This window comes from Cucurbita pepo, chromosome 5 (assembly GCF_057944985.1).
Source record: "Cucurbita pepo subsp. pepo isolate OVF chromosome 5, ASM5794498v1, whole genome shotgun sequence".
Lineage (NCBI taxonomy): Eukaryota > Viridiplantae > Streptophyta > Magnoliopsida > Cucurbitales > Cucurbitaceae > Cucurbita > Cucurbita pepo.
Genome location: NC_141802.1, coordinates 18,039,838 through 18,058,745, shown reverse-complemented (window position 1 = coordinate 18,058,745; position 18,908 = coordinate 18,039,838). Strand labels below are relative to the sequence as shown.

The following is an 18,908-nucleotide window of genomic DNA, read 5'->3' as shown; positions in this document are numbered from 1 at the left end:
AATCATTAATTAAATATGGTATTTTAACCCATATTTATTAAATATGATATTAAATTTGAAAATGAATCATTAATTGAAGGTTGAAATTTAGGATAGGCTACAGCTCAAATATTGAAGAAAACTTGAAAACTAATGTAAAATTTTAAAATATAAATAAATGTTTGGTGGCTCAACCAAATGCTTTTATTTCAATAAATAAATAAATAAATAATATTGTCTAAAGGTGGGGACACAATTGTCATGAAACTGCATAGTTAGCTCAATGTACTTGGTCGGTGGTGCTTGGTTCGTGTTAGATGTCCAAATCTGCCGACTCATTCCAAACGAGATGTATACTTATTCACCAAAATCATGTCTACACCTGCTAGGACTCAAATGACCTAGATGACGGGTCACTAATTCTTTCTATCTGGGTTATATACTATAAAAGCTATAGTTGTTACTAATCTTGTTTTAGTATATAACATTTTGTCCCGCTCATGTTTTTTAAAACATTTTCTCTCAAACATGATCGAGGCTTAATAATACATTTAAATTGTTTACGGCTTACGATTTCTATACGACCAACTTGTTCACCTAGTTAGAATAAGTGTTGTATAATTGTTGTCCCCTATCATAAAAGTGCAACTGTGACACTTAGACTTATTCGGGCATGTCTTATTTTTTTTCTTTTAATTATTATTATTTTTTAGGGAAGGGAGAAAAAGAAAGTAGGGGTAGAAAGGGAGCCATCCAGAAGATGACACGTGTAAAATGAAAAAGTGTTTATTATATTTGAATGGGTATAGAGTTGCCAAGTTTGGCATGCGTTTGGTTGAAGCCAGAATTAAGGAAAAACCGGTGGGGCTTTCTAACGACCCTTTTTGAGAAAAAATACAAACGAAATTAATAAATTAATAAATAAGTTCGGCTTTGGCTTTTACCTTTTTTTATTTTGGATTTTTCATTTTCATAATTATAAATTAATCCATACGAATGACGTCATAAAACTCAACAAAAACAAAATAAATAAATAGGCTTCGAAGCTTCGAAGGCCCACATGCCCAATTTAAGCATCTACTTCTGAACTACTGGGCCCGCTCACAAGTCCTTTCGGCCCAATCAAAGTCCAGCCAACTGGGCTTTTAGAGCCCAGAATGTGTCCAAGGCTAAATAAGAGTAGAACTATATATATATATTATATAAATTTGTTTTTAGAAACTTAGCCCTTTTATCTCATAAATATTTAAAATTTTAAATTATTTAATAATCCTCGAACTTGAAAAAAAAATCTAGAAAGTTAAAAAATACTCTAGATGAAAACGGTTAATAATTTGTTTAAAAAATACCGTAAAAAGAGTTTCAAAAATACCCTTTTAAAGGGACGTTAGAATAAGTTATTAAACCAACGAATATGGCTGACTTTAACCTATAAAGAGTTACCAATTATATAGTTTAATGATAGAACACCAATTATCACAGTTCAATTCTTCATCCTAACTAACTAAAATAAATAACTAAAATAAATGTTAATAATATTAAGTGAAAAAAATACTATATTAGTAAACCATTTTAAGAAAATATATTTTTAAAAGACATGGTTATATATATATATATATATATATATATATGAAATAAAAGACTATATAATAATAATAATAATTGGTGAACCGGGGTCCTGTTAGCAGCCCCCACATTTTGTCTGTTTGTACAAGAGCAGATCTAGATCTATAAAGTGATTTAAAAAAAAAAAAAAAAAAAAAAAGAAACTAAATAAATACCACATGAATTAAAATTTTAATTTAGTGTAAATTTAATTATCATCATCCAAATAAATTTAAATGTGAAAACATAAACACTTAAATTAAATAATAAAAATTGATAAAAATAAGCCAAATGGAAAATAAATTGAGGTTAGGGGCACATGATCATTTAGTAAATCAATTTTGGGAATTTTGGTTTTGTAAAAAAATTTAATTAAAAAATAAAAAAATTGTAAAATTACCTTTTGCTTTTGAAAACTTTTAACTTAAATTTTGAAAACATTTTAGAAAATAAATAATAATAATAAAATAAAATAAGTATTAATTAAACCATTGAGTTATAATTCCCTTCTATTATTTTAAAATTTTAAAATATACGAAAATAATATATTAAATTCCTAAATTAATCGATATCGGGTCACACTTGACTATTGACTAATGGCATCATGGACAAAATCCGACAACAAAATTCTGCAGCAGCAGTTTATATATATATATATATATGTGTGTTTTTAATTTAATATATTTTAAAAAAATTATTTACTCAGAGTTCTTGATTATAAAGTATTTAAAAGAAAAAATGAAAGATTAAAATAATTGGTTGAAAATTATATCTAAATTTTTAATGGTCAATTAGTATCCAAAATTTATAAAATTTTATAATGAAGTTTTTAAATATTGCAAAATTGACTTGAACTATAAAAATACTTACTAGTTTAATTAAAAAAAAATTACATTTTTTAAAAATTGAAATACATAATAATCTCGAGATTAAGAACAATAGTGAGCTGTCATCTTAATTTAAGTAAATAAAAAATTAACATAAAACATGAGTTTGTGAGTTTTAAGGTCAATGGTGAGCTGTCTTCTTAATTTAAGAAATTAAAAAACATATAAATTTTTGAGTTTGAAATGACAAATATATAGTCCGACAGTTTGATTGGAAATATAACCTATAATTGGTTAAGGATATTTTCCAGAAGATTTTATTGCAATAATTTAATTTCATAGATTAAAGTCTTGGTCCCATAAATTATTCAAAACAAATAAGACATGTTTTGAATAAGACAATATGATCGATAATCTTACTCGTTCTAGGAGAAAAATCACCTGTAACTTTTAATAGGAATAGACACTAGTTGAATTGGAAAAGTATTTTAGACCTCGTTGTTTGCACTGATGATGGGAACAACCAGAAGTTCAAAACTCAACCATCTATTTTCGAGTTGGGTTGAGTAGGGTATCAACATTCTTAAAAAACTATTTAGTTGGATTATAATTAAAAATGTCTATTTTACTTACCGGTCGAAGTTCCGTGGGGTGGAGATTTTTCATTTAGACGAAAAATGTGGACGAGAATAAGGAATATTCTTTTCCCATTAGATAAATGGAGGCAGGATGAGGAAAAGATTATATTTTTGCTTTGCTCCACTTAATATAAATATATTTTAAACTTTCACTTTTTCGCTATATTAAAAAAAAATAAATTAATTAATTTAGAGGTTAATATTTATAATATTTAAAATTAGAGTATAATATTAAAAATAGGTATGATTTGTTAGATTTTTATTAAATAAAAATTATATTAAAAAATATAAACTTTAAAATAACTATTTTTTAAAATAATAATGAACGGACAAAAAAAAAAAAAAAAAAGCGAGTAACCAAGCTCTACAAATAAATGAAATAGTTGACTAAATGAGACTCGAACTTCTCTAAGTGTAACTTTATTTTCATGTTAATAGGTTGACTCAACCAACAAATGTCAACTCCAAAACTTTAACTCAATTCTAAAAAAAAATATAATTTTATTTTATTTTATTTTATTTGTATGATTTGAATTAGGTAGTTCTAATAGGTTCGGGACAATCAATCGGGATTAGGGAAAGGAATTCATCAGCGCTGCCGTCATTCAAAAAAAGGTTGGCTATAAATGTTGGACACACCCATCACCAAAACTCATCCATCTCTCAAACAACTTCTCCTTCTCCAACATATTCAATGGCTAATTCTCTCCCACTTTATGAAAAAACAGCCATCAAAAGACGGACCCATAAGGCATTGGATTTAGCCAACCTCTTCCTCCTGCTTTCACTACTACCCTATCGTCTCTTCCTCTTATCCACCCATGGCTTCTCCAACCTCCAAACCATGCCCTTCCTCTGCGAGTCCTGGTTCGCCTTCGTCCGCCTCCTCTCCATCATCACCAAATGGAACCCCGTCGACTTCCAAACTTACCCTCAACGCCTCCTCAAACGGTAATAAACACAATTAAATATTTAGTCCTCAATTATAGTTTATTATATCATATTTAACTCTTTATTATAGACGTAATATATATGTGGTTCTAGTAGATTATTAAGATTGTGGGCCCATGTGTAGGGATGTGGAGCTTCCGGCGGTGGACATATTTGTGACGACGGCGGATCCGGTGCTGGAACCGCCGATAATAACGGTGAATACGGTGCTGTCTTTGATGGCGTTGGATTATCCGGCTAATAAACTGGCTTGTTATGTCTCGGACGACGGCTGCTCTCCTCTCACCTTGTATGCGCTTAGTGAAGGATTGGAATTTGCAAGGATTTGGGTTCCGTTTTGCCGTAAATATGAGGTTGAAGAACGGGCTCCGTTTAGGTACTTCTCGAATGCCTCCACACCGCCTTATCTTCACAGCTCTTCAGAATTCCAAAATGAGTGGAAAAGAGTGAAGGTAAGGACAAAATGGGATAGGGTTCGAGCAATTTTCATTTCTTTTCTTTATAATTTTATTCTTATTATTTATTTTAGAATTAATTTTTTTTTTAAATGTTTTTTTTCTTTTTGTTTAAATATGAATTTATGTGTTTTAAAATGGAAGGTGGAGTACGAACGGGTGGAAGGCAAAATCAAGGAAGCAGAACACGACAGATTTAGTTCACGTAAAGATTTGGCTCCCTTCTCTCATGTTGACACCAAAAATCATCCCGCCATTATAAAGGTACTTCTACTGTTATAGTTCTGAGATCTTACCTTGGTTGGAGAGGAAAACGAAACATTTTTTACAAGTGTATAGAAACTTCTCCCTAGTAGACCGTTTTAAAACTCTGAGGCTGACGACGATATGTAACGGACTAAAGCGGACAATATTTGCTAGCGGTGGGCTTAGATTGTTACAAATGACATCATAGCCAGACATCGGGTAGTGCGGCCTCCAAAAGGGTGGATTGTGAGGTACCATATCGGTTGGAGGGAGGAACGAAACATTTTTTATAAGGGTTTGGACCTTGTAAGGTTGTAGAAACCTATCCCTAGTAGATGCGTTTTAAAATCGTGAAGCTGACGACAATAGGTTATGGGTCAAAGCGGACAATATTTGCTAGTAGTGAGCTTGGGCTAAACCATGAAGTTGATATTGATCTATAATAGGTCAAAACGGACAATATCAGCTAGTGGTGAGCTTGAGCTGTTATAATTGTCTTTGTCACTTTACAATATAATATATAATAGATTAGTAGGACATATATTAGGTCAGGGTGGAATTCTTGTCTCTAGCCCCGTTGAGCTAACGAGGACACATTTCTCCCCGTTCTCTCTCCATTCTATGTTTAAGTTGAGCATCGAACATTTTTTTTTATAAAGAGAATAATTAACATATCATATCATTGGTTTTATTTGCAGATATTATGGGAGAACAAGAATGATTTAGATGAACTTCCACATTTAATCTATCTTTCGAGGGAGAAAAGTCCAAAACACCCTCACCATTACAAGGCGGGTGCTATGAACGTTCTGGTAATTTCCAAACATGTTTTATAAACTTATATAAATTGAAAAATTATTAATAATTGAATAATTCAATAATATAGACAAGAGTGTCGGGATTATTAACAAATGCTCCTTATATACTGAACGTGGACTGCGACATGTATGCCAATAATCCCAAAGTCATTTTACATGCAATGTGCGTATTCTTCAACTCCGAAGCCGAACCAAAAGAGATTGGATACGTTCAATCTCCCCAATGCTTCTACGATGGCCTGAAGGACGACCCTTTTGGGAATCAACTCGTTGCTTTATACGAGGTAATCATAAGTGAAGTTCTTTGGGCGTGTTTCTTTTAAATTGTGTGAGTAAGAGAATAATTTTCTTCGTCTCTCGAGACAGTTCTTTGCACGGGGGATCATGGGAATTCAAGGACCGTTCTATAGCGGAACCGGGTGCTTTCATAGACGAAAGGTCATATATGGTCAATGGCCTCACCATGAAGGAAAAGCTTCGGAACAAGAATTACTGAAATCATTTGGGAAATCAAAAGCTTTGGCAAAGTCAGCAGCGTTGACTTTTGAGGATAACGCTTGTGGGTATCATTTGAAAGGCCTTATGAACAATCTTGAAGCAGCAAACCAAGTGGCTGGATGTGGCTATGAGATTGGCACTGCTTGGGGTTCCAAGGTTTTTTTCTTCGTTCTTTTCTCGAGATCGAGTACTAAAAACGAAATCGTTACTAAACGGGTCGTGATAATTTGTTTGAATTTTAGATCGGGTGGATCTACGGATCGACGGTGGAGGATATCCAAACAGGATTGATGATTCAGAAACGAGGGTGGAGATCTATTTACATTGCCTTAGATCCGCCAGCCTTCTATGGTTGTGCGCCGTCGGAGCTTCCTGCTTCATTGACGCAGCAGAAGCGATGGGCCACGGGCTTACTTGAAATTTTGTTCAGCAAAAACTGTCCCATTTTCGCCACGCTATTTGGGAAGCTGGAATTGAAGCAATGTGTAGCGTATTTATGGCTCCTCACTTGGGGCCTTCGTTCCATTCCAGAGCTTTGTTATGCAATGCTACCAGCCTATTGTCTCATCACAAACTCTCACTTCTTCCCCACTGTAAGTACAAATTGAAAACTACCATGAATTCTCCATACACGTTATATTATGTTAACTCGTAGTTACGGATATCCTTTAACCTATTCAATTGGGATCCCGAGAGACCCATCTCAAATGGAGTGGGAAATTTCCGCTTAAACGGAAAATGAGAAAGGAAGTAAGGGGTTTCTTCATTAGCTAATGGAGATGAGGATGGGGATTAGATTCTTCATTTCCGCCTCGCGAACATCCCTACCACTGTTGTAAGTTGTCGTGAAGAATAAGTTCATGCATTGGACATTTATTTAGTTTATAACTCATTTATTTGGTTCATCTTGTATTTTGATACATGAATCATCTTGATTCAGGTATGATATTAATGCTTCTATGCTTATACAAAGGATTGTCTAGGATGATTGAGATGTGTTGAGTTTGAGTGTCGTTTTGTATGAGGTGAATGTCATTTGGGAGGAACTTTGTTGAGAGACTTTGTAGTGTGAGAGTTGTAAGATCCCACGTCAGTTGGGGAGGAGAATAAACACCCTTTGTAAGGGTGTGGAAACCTTGAGGGGAAGCACGAAAGAGAAAGTCCAAACAGGACAATATTTACTAGTGGTGGGCTTAGGTCGTTACAAATGATATCAGAGCCAGATACTGGGTGATGTGCTAGTGAAGAGGTTGAGCACGGAAGAGGGGTGGACACGAGGCAGTGTACCAGTTAGGACACTGGGTCTCGAAGGGGGGTGGATTGAGGGGTCCCACATCGATTGTAAAAGGGAACGAGTGCCAGCGAGGACGCTAGCCCCCAAAGGGTTGGATTGTGAGATCCCACATCGTTTGGGGAGGAGAATGAAACACCCTTTATAAGGTTTCTAAGGGCGTGGAAACTTCTTCCTAGTAAACGCGTTTTAAAATCTTGAGGGGAAGTCCAAAAGGGAAAGGCTCGGGAAAGCTAACACTTAGATTATTGAAATTGGCTGTTACCTGTATAGGAGAGAATTTCTTCTCTTCGAACTACGTAAATCTTTGTCTCCATATAATTTATGTTTTTAGAGTGTGTGAATGCAATTGATCTAACTCCGTTACAACAACAACATTTTATTTTCAGGTGAGAGAGCGAGCAATCATCATCCCAATCTCCATCTTCATCCTCTACAACTTTCAACAGTTACTACAGTACTTCCAAACAGGTCAATCACTAAGAGCTTGGTGGAACAACCAGAGAATGGAAAGAGTAAACACAATGTGTCCATGGTTATTGGGAGTAGCAAACGTGGTTCTAAAGCTTTTAAGAATATCAGAAACCGTGTTCGAAGTAACCAAGAAAGACTCATCTTCTTCCAACACTGATGAAAGGACAAAGCTTGAAGATTCAAATCACTTCACATTCGACGAGTCGCTGCTCTTCATTCCAGGCACAACCATTGTGCTGGTCCAAGTTAGTGCACTACTCATGAGCTTGACACGAGGGAGAGGTAGCGGTGTTCTTGAGGTGGCTTGCAGCGTGTGGCTAGTTTTATGCTTTTGGCCATTTTTAAAGGGGATGTTTCTCAAAGGAAGATATGGGCTTCCCTTGTCTACTATCTACAAGTCAGCTGCCTTGGCTTTGTTCTTCCTTCATTTATGCCAAAAAAACAACCCCAATTGAGCGAGTATAGATCAAGTTTTACGGTTTACTATGGTTCACTATTAAAGGTTAATTCATGACCTCTTAATAGTCTCAACATTGTATAATCATCGTGATTCCTAAAGAATTGAAAGTCAGTACTTATACCAATAAAACTTTCTTTTTCGGTGGAATCATAGGAACTTCAAAGTTAAACATGATTTGCTTGGAACAATTTTACATTGGATGTCATCTTAAAATTTTTCCTAAGACGCATGTAAATAAGAGCAAAACATGTTAGAAGAATTTGTGTTGGTGAATAGTCTTCACTTTTAGAAGTATCAAGTGAATAACGTAACTATGTCGTAAGACGATAAAAGAATGTTGAGATGATCAAGTGTTAAATCTAGATTCAGAATTCTCATCTAAATCCTTGAATGTAGGTCGTCACCAATTTCAATTAATATGACTTGACTCTACTTTCATGTTCTTGGGAGGAATCTTATTTAAAATTATTACAATTATTATTATTATTATTATTATCTTTTTAAATAGCTGAAACTATTATACACAAAGTTATCACAACACATAATTAACATTACAAATATAAAATATTTTTAATTTTCATAATAATCTTAAGAGTAGAGTAAGGTTGAGTTGGGTTGACTCGACAAAAAAAAAAAAAAAAACAAACTAATCTATCTAAATTTTTAGTTCTAAGAAAATTCAATCAAATTCAAACTATTTTTTTTTTAAATTCAATTTGACTTTTATAGTTTAAGTTGGATAATTCTAATTTATCGGATTATCTGGTCATATAAATACATTTAATTTTTTAAAATTAATCACAAGTTAAAAAAAAAAAAAAGATTGAAAACAAATTTGAAGACTTCTATGTGGAGACTAAATGGCAAGTAGTCGTAATGCCACTCTGGAATCTAACAGAAAATTTTGTCGTAATGCCAAATTTGACTGTTTTGTCCTTTTTTTATTTCCCTATAAAATGCCATAAAATAAAGATGAGAATTTGCAGAGCCTCTTTTTGCTTCCCAATGGCCAAACCCAACGCTCTCTCTCTGTACCAAAAGGTCGAACTTCAGAGTCCTTTGCAACGAGCTTTGGATGCCACCATTTTCTTCCTCCTGCTTGCTTTGCTCGCCTACCGGCTCCTTCTGGTGCGCACCCATGGGCTCTGCTGGCTCTACGCCATTGCCTTCCTCGGCGAGTCCTGGTTCGCTTTCTTCTGGGCTCTAACCGCCAATCTCACTTGGACCCCCGTCCAGTACCAAACCTATCCCCAACGCCTCCTCAAACGGTAACCTTTAACCCCCTTTTCGTCTTGTTTTTTTATTTTTGAGAGGGAAGGATTTTAATTTACATTAGTAACCACGACCCTCCACAATGATATGATATTGTCTACTTTGAGCATAAACTCTCATTGAAAATAATATTACTCACTTATAAACTCATTATCTTCTACTAAATTAGCCAATGCGGGTCTCACTCCTAATAACAATCCAACCCTCAAATAAAGTACTACTTTATAAGCCTTCCCTTAATCGAGGCTCGACTCCTTCCTCTAAGCCCTCAAACAAAGTACACATTTTGTTCGACACTTTTTGACTTTCTCACAATACTTTATTTGATATTTGAGGATATGTCAATCTATTGGCATGAGTAAGTTCAGGGCATGATTTTGATACGATGGCATGACTTACCATGTTAGGAATCACAAATCTCCACGATATAATATTGTCCGAACATAACCTCTAATGGGTTTGCTTTGTGCTTTTTCAAAAAACCTTGTAACAATAAAGATACTTTGCCTCACTTATAAACCCATGATCTTTCCTTTAGGTCTATTTTATTTATTTTGTTTACAGAGGGGAGGAGCTTCCTCGGGTGGACGTTTTCATTACGACGGCGGATCCGGGGCTGGAGCCGCCGATAATCACGATAAACACGGTGCTGTCTTTGTTAGCGGTGGAATATCCGGCCAATAAACTGGCTTGTTACGTCTCCGACGACGGCTGTTCGCCACTCACATATTATTCACTGTCTGAAGCTCTTAAATTTGCTAAAATTTGGGTGCCATTTTGCAAGAACAATAGGGTCGAAGTTAGAGCTCCGTTTAGATATTTCTCTGACGACTTATCTTCAGCTGGGTCGCCGGAGTTTCAATACGAGTGGTGGAGAATGAAGGTAACCCGAATTTGAAAGATAATTCATTATATATATATATATATATGTCTAAATAAAAATTAAGGTTTATATTTGTGCGTAAAAAGGACGCGTACGAAGTGCTGAACCAGAGGATTGAGGACGCCGCCAAAAGCTTTACATTCGGCGATCTTGTGGGGGACCTCGCAGATTTCTCCAATACTAAACCAAAGAATCATGCTCCAATAATTAAGGTACGGGTCCACGTTCTCCGCTAGCTGAGTAGATATTGTTTTTTTGGGCTTCCCCATACACGTCTACTAAGAAATAGTGTTTTCGTTCTCCTCCCAACCAATGTGGAAGTGTAGGATGTCATGTATAGATTTAAATGTTGAATTTATTTTGAATTAATGTGATGAAATTGGTAGGTGATATGGGAGAACAAGGAAGGTATTGAAGATGGATTGCCTCATTTGATCTATGTATCGAGAGAGAAGAGACCAAATATCACTCACCATAACAAAGCTGGAGCTATGAATGTTTTGGTAATTTCACATTTTTCTTATCCTAAATTCTCTTTCAATACATATGTATTATATAATGTTATTTTTGAGATCTCATATCGATTGAAAAGAAGAACTAAATATTCTTTATAAGGGTGTGAAAACTTTCTTAATAGACTGTTTTAAAACAGTAAGATTGTGAAATCCCACATTGGTGGGAGAGGGTAACGAAGCAGGTGTAGAAACCTTTATCTAGTAGACTCGTTTTAAAATTGTGGGGTTGTGAGATAGAATCGTGAGGTAGTGAGACAAAGGGAACAAAACATTTCTTAGAAGGGTGTGGAAACCTCTTTCTAGTAGAAGCGTTTTAAAACTGTGAGGCAGTGAAATCCCACATTTTAAAGTTGTGAAGCTGACGATGATACGTAACGGACAAAAACGGATAATATTTGTTAACGGTAGACTTGAACTGTTACATAATATATATTTATTTATTTTATTTTATTTATTATGCAGACAAGAGTATCAGGATTAATGACAAATGCTCCTTACATAATAAACTTAGACTGTGACATGTTTGTGAATAATCCCGACGTTCTTTTACAAGCAATGTGTCTCTTCAAAGACCCAATCATCCAGGGAGAGTATGCATTTATTCAGTTTCCTCAATGCTTTTATAATGGTCTCCAAGATGATCCCTTTGCGAACCAATGGATTATCATGATGCAGGTAATTTTTTTTTTTTTTTTTTGTTTTTTCATTTATTTTTCATAAGTCTGTCCCTATCTTTTAAACTTTTAATTTTTTTTTTTGGTAAATGGTCGGAAAATATTAAACATAAAAATTTAAAGGTATTATTGAAATTTTTAAAAATTTATGAGTAGTTTTTTTTAGAAGTACAAGGTTTAGAGGTATTTTTATTAATTTAGTAAAAGAAAAATCTTAATATTTACGAAAAATTGATATTGTTTTTGCAGGTCAAGATGCGTGGACTGGCAGGAATCCAAGGGCCTGCATATATGGGAACAGGATGTATTCATAGAAGAAACGTGTTGTACGGTCAATCACCTAATGAAGCTAACATTAATGGTAATCAACCTTATTACAATCTGGTTTTTTTTATTGTTTCTTTTTTGTTTATGTTGTTCATATCTAATCGTTTTGCAGAGAAATATTACGATGATGAGTTATATAAAACATTTGGGATTTCAAAAGATTTCGTAACCTCGGCTACTCGTGTTCTAAGAAGTGTCGAAGATTATCCAAATTGTCTAGCCGACTCAATCAAAGCAACACATGAAGTTGCTACTGCTGATTATGAACACAATTCTTGTTGGGGTTCCAAGGTTTGCTTTCAAATAATGCTTTTGGTTCTAGTTTTCATGAGCTCTGATAGTTGATTCTACACAAAATCTAGTTGAGAAGGTAAAAAGAATAGACGACCTGAAGAACTTGATCAACTCAACCCAAAACCGTACCAGTTGAGTTGAGTTATCAATTTATTTGGGCTGGATTGAACTCAAATAAATAAAAACCTTATGGGATGAGTGGTTGGTTATAAACTTGTTTTATTTTATTATTTTATTTCTGTTGCTTATTCTCCATGAAAGAAGGCCGGAGATATTGGAATTAGTGGAAGGAACTAGTTTTTAGGGAGTGGAATAGTAGGAGCGGAAGGAGTGGTGGAGTGCTTGCTGATTTGTAGTAGAAATAGGTAAATTTTTATTATATAAAGAAAATGGTGCCAAGTTCTAAAGACACCAGGAAAAGAAGAAAATCAATTTGTGTGTCTTCTCTTCTTCTCCCCTTCTGTTACGTTTTTTTTCTTTCAATTGGTATCAGAGCTATAAGATCAAGGTCTGTTTTCAATCATGTCTCACCCAGAGATTGAGCGGTCAAGAAGGGAGAGAGATCAAAAAATGAGACAGGAATCGAGTGATAGGAGCCAAAACACCGGTGCGATAGAAGGTGATGCCTCACATGAGGTGAGTGTACGGATTCAAGAAAAGGAGGGATCTGTCACACTCAAATACCCAATGCTGACAAAATGCAACTATGCAGCTTGGGCGATTAAGATGGAGGTATTTATGATGGCACAAGGTATTTGGGAGGCAATTGAGTCACCTGAAACCGTAGATAACCGTAAAGATAAGATAACTTTAGCAGCTATTTATCAAAGTATTGGAGAAGATACGTTGCTACAGTTGGGTGCCAAGAAAACGACCAAGGAAGCCTTGATCATGCTGAAAAATATGAATCTAGGTGCGGAAAGAGCGAAAGAAGTTAGAACGCAGACTTTCTGGCGGGAGTTTGAAGCGTTGAGGATGGGTGATTCAGAAAGTATTGATGAGTATTATGGAAAACTCATCATTATTGTCAACAATTTGAGAGGCCTCGACAATACTGTGGATGATATCCAAGTAGTTAAGAAACTTCTCGATCCACCTATGCAAAGTTTCTTCAAATCACTTCAACGATTGAGGAGTTCAGTGATCTCAAAACGAAATCCGTTGATGAGATTATTGGATCACTCAAGGCACATGAAGAAAAGTTGTAAGGGTTTGGAGAAAAAGATGAAACTGTTCTCCTCACTCATGCAGAATGGAAGGAACGAGAGAAAGCAAAATCCTCAAAGAAAGAAGGGAAGGATCAAGGCAGTTCCAGAGGAGGCAGGGGGCGGGGTCGTGGAAGATGGAGAGGCCGTGGGAGAAGTGATTGGCATCGAGGAGATGAAGGAGAGTCGCAAATTCAAAAGAAGAGATTTGACAAAAGTAAAATTAAATCTTATAGGTGTCAGCAAATGGGACACTTCGCATCAGAGTGTTCCAGAAAAGACGAACAACTCAACTTGATAGAGATGCAAAAGGATGAGGAGTCTTCATTGCTGATGATAGAGGCGTGTGAAATTAAAACCACACATGACAAAGAGCCTGATTTTGTGAGGTTGAATGAAACTATAGTGCCTCCGCCAGCCAATATTGGAGCTGAAAATTCCTGGTTCCTATACTAGAGCAAGCAACCACATGTCAGGAGAAAGGAGGGTGTTTCGTGAGCTCGACACATCTGTTGTTGGAAAGGTACGCTTCGGTGATAATTCTGTAATAGACATTTGTGGTCAAGGAATAGTGCTCTTCAAATACAAAACCGATGAGCACTTGATATTATCGCAAGTCTATTACATACCTAAACTCAAAAGCAATATTATAAGTTTGGGACAACTAGATGAGAGTGGAAATAAAATTGTCATGGAGGACAGTATTATGAAGATATATGACAGGGCTAGGAGCCTAATTTTCATGGTGACCAGACAATCCGATAGATGGTATGTAGCAAAGCTGAAGCTTGCGGATCAGGTGTGTTTAATGACAAATATCAGTAACGGTGGTTGGCTCTGGCACGCGAGGTATGGACACCTGAATTTTCACTCTTTAAAGCAATTAAATGACAAAAGAATGGTTGAAGGGTTGCCGAAAATCACCGAGGTCAATCAATTTTGTGATGGGTGTTTAATTGGAAAGCAGCATAGGACTCCTTTTCTCCGAACAACAACATATCGTGCGAAGGAGTCATTGGATCTTGTCCATGGAGATCTATGTGGACCTATTTCGCCAATGACTTATGGAGGTAACAGATATTTTATGTTACTGGTGGATGATTTTTCACGATTTATGTGGGTGTTTATGGGGGTAACAGATATTTTATGTGGGTGTTTACTAGTGGATGAAACACTGGTGGTATTTAAAAAGTTCAAGATCAGTGTGGAGGTAGAGAAAGGCAAGAAGATTAAGAGCTTTAGAACGGACTGTGGAGGAGAATTCGTATCTACTGCTTTTAAAGACTATTGCGAGAATGAAGGCATGAAGAGACTTCTTACTGCACCATTTTCACCATAGCAAAATGGCGTAGTAGAAAGGCGTAATCGAACGGTGGTAGAGATGACCAGATGTATGTTAAAGAGCAAAAAGATGCCTACAAAATTTTGGGGAGAAGCTATCAAAATTGCCGTGTATATTCTGAACAGATCACCAACAAAAGGAGTTGCAGATGGTACACCGTATCAAGCTTGGTTTGACAAGATACCAAAGGTTCATCACTTTAAAATCTTCGGGTGTCTTGCTCATGCCAAGAATACATATTCACACCTTCCTAAACTTGCTGATAGGAGTGTGAAGACAATTATGTTGGGATATGAAGATGGAACCAAAGCTTACCGACTATTGGATCCACAAAAGAATAGAATTATGGTGAGCAGGGATGTGGTGTTCAAAGAGGAGAAAAAGTGGTGTTGGGAAGAAATCACAAATGGTGATGATGAACAAAGAGGAACTTTCACCGTTCAAATTTCAGAAAAATAGAGTAGAACAGAGGAGAGGAATATTGAAAATATCGAAGTTGATCCAGACGAAAGACAAAGGGAAAATTTGTCCTCAACTTTATCAACGCCAGACAGTACCTCAAATGCATCATCGTCAAGCTCATCGACGCCGAAAAAATCCAGGTCTCTAGAAGATATTTATAGAGAACTGAACGAAGCAGAGGAGGAAGCAATGAACCTTTGTTTTCTCTCTATAGAGGAGGCAACCTCATATGAGGAAGCTGCTAATTATGAAAACTGGAGGAATGCCATGATGTCTGAAATTCTCTCCATCGAAAAGAACAGAACGTGGGAACTCACAGATTTGCTAAATAATCATAAAGCAATCGGCATCAAATGGATTTTCAAATTAAAGAAAAATCCAGATAGAGAAATCATGAAACATAAGGCTAGACTCGTGGCAAAGGGATATGCGCAGCAGTTTGGCGTAGATTACAGTGAAGTATTTGCACCAGTGGCCAGGTTAGAAACAGTGAGATTAATTCTTGCCTATGCAGCCATTAAGAATTGGGAAGTACATCATATGGATGTAAAGACAGCTTTTCTGAACGGCGAGTTAGAAGAGGAGGTGTATGTTGTTCAACCAGAAGGGTTCGTTGACAAGGAAAATCCAAACATGGTGTTAAAACTACGTAAAGCCTTGTATGGATTAAAACAGGCTCCGAGGGCCTGGAATTTTAAACTTGATCAATGTTTGCAGTCACTTGGTTTTGTTAGATGTCCACAGGAATATGCTATCTACAAGAAAATTAATGGAGTTGAAGCAATGAGAATCGGCACATATGTGGATGACTTAATCATAGCCGACTCAAACAAACAAGTTATAGCCTTAGTTCAAGGAAGAGATGCACCAGAAATTTGAGATGAGCGATCTTGGACTTTTGAGCTATTACTTGGGTATTGAGGTACGACAAAGTAGTGAATCATTCACTTTATGTCAGGCCGGATATGCAAGAAAAATCCTAGAGAAGCTAGGAATGGGGGAGTGCAATCCTTGCTCGATTCCCATGGAACCAAGAATGAAGATGAGCAAACATGGGAATGGAGAACCTGCGGTTGGCAAAACACTTTACAAAAGTATTATTGGAAGCTTACGCTATCTGGTTAATACCCGGCTCGACATAGCCTACTCAGTTGGTGTGATGAGTAGATACATGGAGGCACCAACAACTTCACATCTCACAGCAGTAAAACAAATATTGAAGTATGTGAAAGGTACTCTAAGTTTTGGCTGTGTTTATAAGAAGCTATCGAATGTGGAGTTGGTAGGATTTAGCGACAGTGATATGGCTGGGGATATTGATGATAGGAAGAGTACAACTAGAGTGTTGTACTATTTGGGAGTAAATCCAATAACTTGGGTATCACAGAAGCAAAAGGTGGTGGCTTTGTCATCATGCGAGGCTGAGTATATAGCCGCAACTGCTGGAACATGTCAAGGAGTATGGTTGGGCAGGATTTTGAGTAACATCAGTCAACTTCCAGTAAAACCCAAGCTTAATGTTGACAACAAGTTAGCTATAGCGTTGGCGAAAAATCCTGTTTACCATGATTGAAGTAAGCACATTAATACTAGGTTCCACTTTATTTGCCAATGTGTACAAACTGAAGCTATTGAACTGGAATATTCTGACAAAGCCGTTAGCAAAACAACAGTTCCTGGAGTTAAGAGAGAAGATTGGCTTGAAGAAAATCGATTCAACGTAGTTAAACAAGTTTAGAGGCGGGAGATATTGGAGGTAGAGGAAGGAACTAGTTTTTAGGGAGTGGAATAGTAGGAGTGGGAGGAGTGGTGGAGTGCTTGTTGATTTGTAGTAGAAATAGGTAAATTTTTATTATATAAAGAAAATGGTGCCAAGTTCTAAAGACACCACAAAAAGAAGAAAATCAATTTGTGTGTCTTCGCTTCTTCTCTCCTTATGTTACGTTTTTTTCTTTCATGAGTTGATTCATGAGTTCTCCTAAAATTAATTTGGGTTGAACCAGACTAACACGAACCAATGGTTAATTTTTAACAAAAATGTTTCCACCTTGTTTACTTTAATAACTGCTGATTGGTCCTTAGGTGGGTTGGCAATATGGATCAATAGTGGAGGACGTTTTGACAGGGATGTTGATCCATAAAAAGGGATGGAAATCTGCATACCTTACACCAACACCGCCAGCCTTCCTCGGATGTGCACCCTCAGGCGGCCCAATTCCATTAAGCCATCACAAGAGAGGAATCACAGGGCTACTTGAAACCTTAATTAGCAAAAACTCCCCCATTGTCACTGCTCTCTCTGATAAGCTCCAATTTAGGCAACGTATGTTCTATCTATGGATATACCTGGCCAGCGTTCAAGCTATTCCAAGGATATGTTACGCTCTTCTCCCAGCATTTTGTCTAATAGCCAACTTTCATTTTCTGCCCAAGGTAACTATACAATACAATCTCTGCTCCTTTTCGTTTAATTCAAGACTTGTTAAGTAGATTTGAGGTAACCAATTATGGCCATCTCAATGCAGGTACAGGAAGCAGTAATATGCATACCTCTGCTCCTTTCCGTCCTTTTCGTCCTAAGACAGATGTTAGGGTACATCGAAACGGACCAATCCATAAGAGCCTGGTGGAATAACCATAGAATGGATATGATTAAGTCAATGTGTTCTTGCTTGCTTGGAGTTGTGGCTGTCCTTTTGAAGATTTTAGGACTATCAGAAACAACGTTTGAGGTAACAAAAAAGGAGTCGGCTTCTTCTAGCGATGAGACAGAGAGTAGTGATAGAGATTTGGGTCGGTTCACATTTGATGAGTCCCCAATGTTTGTGCCAATTACAACCGTTATGATGATTCAACTAGCGGCACTTGCGATCGGTTTCTTGGGAACACAGCCAGGCCGTCGAGAGTTTGGGGTGGGTGAGGTGACATGCAGTGTGTGGTTGGTTTTGTGCTTCTGGCCAATTTTGAAGGGGATGTTTGCAAAGGGAAGCTATGGGCTTCCATGGTCCACACTATTCAAATCCAGTGCTTTGACTTTCTTGTTTGTATACTTGTGTCGAATGTCTACAAAGTGAAATGAAGCTAAGGGGCTGTTCTAGTGTCTACTTGTATCAATACACAGCTTTATTCAATGAATAAAACAGTCATTTGGGAAGCTGGAATTGAAGCAATGTGTAGCGTATTTATGGCTCCTCACTTGGGGCCTTCGTTCCATTCCAGAGCTTTGTTATGCAATGCTACCAGCCTATTGTCTCATCACAAACTCTCACTTCTTCCCCACTGTAAGTACAAATTGAAAACTACCATGAATTCTCCATACACGTTATATTATGTTAACTCGTAGTTACGGATATCCTTTAACCTATTCAATTGGGATCTTGAGAGACCCATCTCAAATGGAGTGAGAAATTCCCACTTGAGCGGAAAATGGGAAAGGAAGTGAGGGGTTTCTTCATTAGCTAATGGGGACGAGGATGGGGATTCGATTCCCCATTTCCGCCTTGCGAACATTTCTACAACTGTTGTGAGTTGTTGTGAATAATAAGTTCGTGCCTCTTCTATATATGTATTGACATTTATTTGGTTCATGAGTAAGTCTCATTTAGTTGGCTCATAACCCTTTTGGTTCATAACTCAGTTATTTGGTTCATCTTCTATTTTGATATATGAATCATTTTGATTCAGGTATGACA

The 18,908-nt window shown here is 36.5% G+C and overlaps 2 protein-coding genes across 2 annotated transcripts; both read left to right on the top strand.

Moving 5' to 3' along the window:
• The first annotated feature begins 3,695 nt into the window (after positions 1–3,695).
• LOC111794367 (cellulose synthase-like protein H1) lies at positions 3,696–8,246 on the top strand. The gene is made up of 8 exons (XM_023676336.2): positions 3,696–4,000; positions 4,125–4,452; positions 4,600–4,719; positions 5,400–5,513; positions 5,588–5,803; positions 5,886–6,173; positions 6,260–6,610; positions 7,698–8,246. The coding sequence occupies exons 1-8, from the start codon at positions 3,744–3,746 to the stop codon at positions 8,235–8,237; spliced, it is 2,214 nt and encodes a 737-aa protein (XP_023532104.2). The 5' UTR covers positions 3,696–3,743; the 3' UTR covers positions 8,238–8,246.
• Positions 8,247–9,212: 966 nt separating this feature from the next.
• LOC111795190 (cellulose synthase-like protein H1) lies at positions 9,213–18,356 on the top strand. The gene is made up of 9 exons (XM_023677474.2): positions 9,213–9,510; positions 10,079–10,397; positions 10,484–10,609; positions 10,784–10,900; positions 11,375–11,587; positions 11,836–11,947; positions 12,026–12,204; positions 17,299–17,649; positions 17,742–18,356. The coding sequence occupies exons 1-9, from the start codon at positions 9,215–9,217 to the stop codon at positions 18,288–18,290; spliced, it is 2,262 nt and encodes a 753-aa protein (XP_023533242.2). The 5' UTR covers positions 9,213–9,214; the 3' UTR covers positions 18,291–18,356.
• The last annotated feature ends 552 nt before the right edge of the window (positions 18,357–18,908 follow it).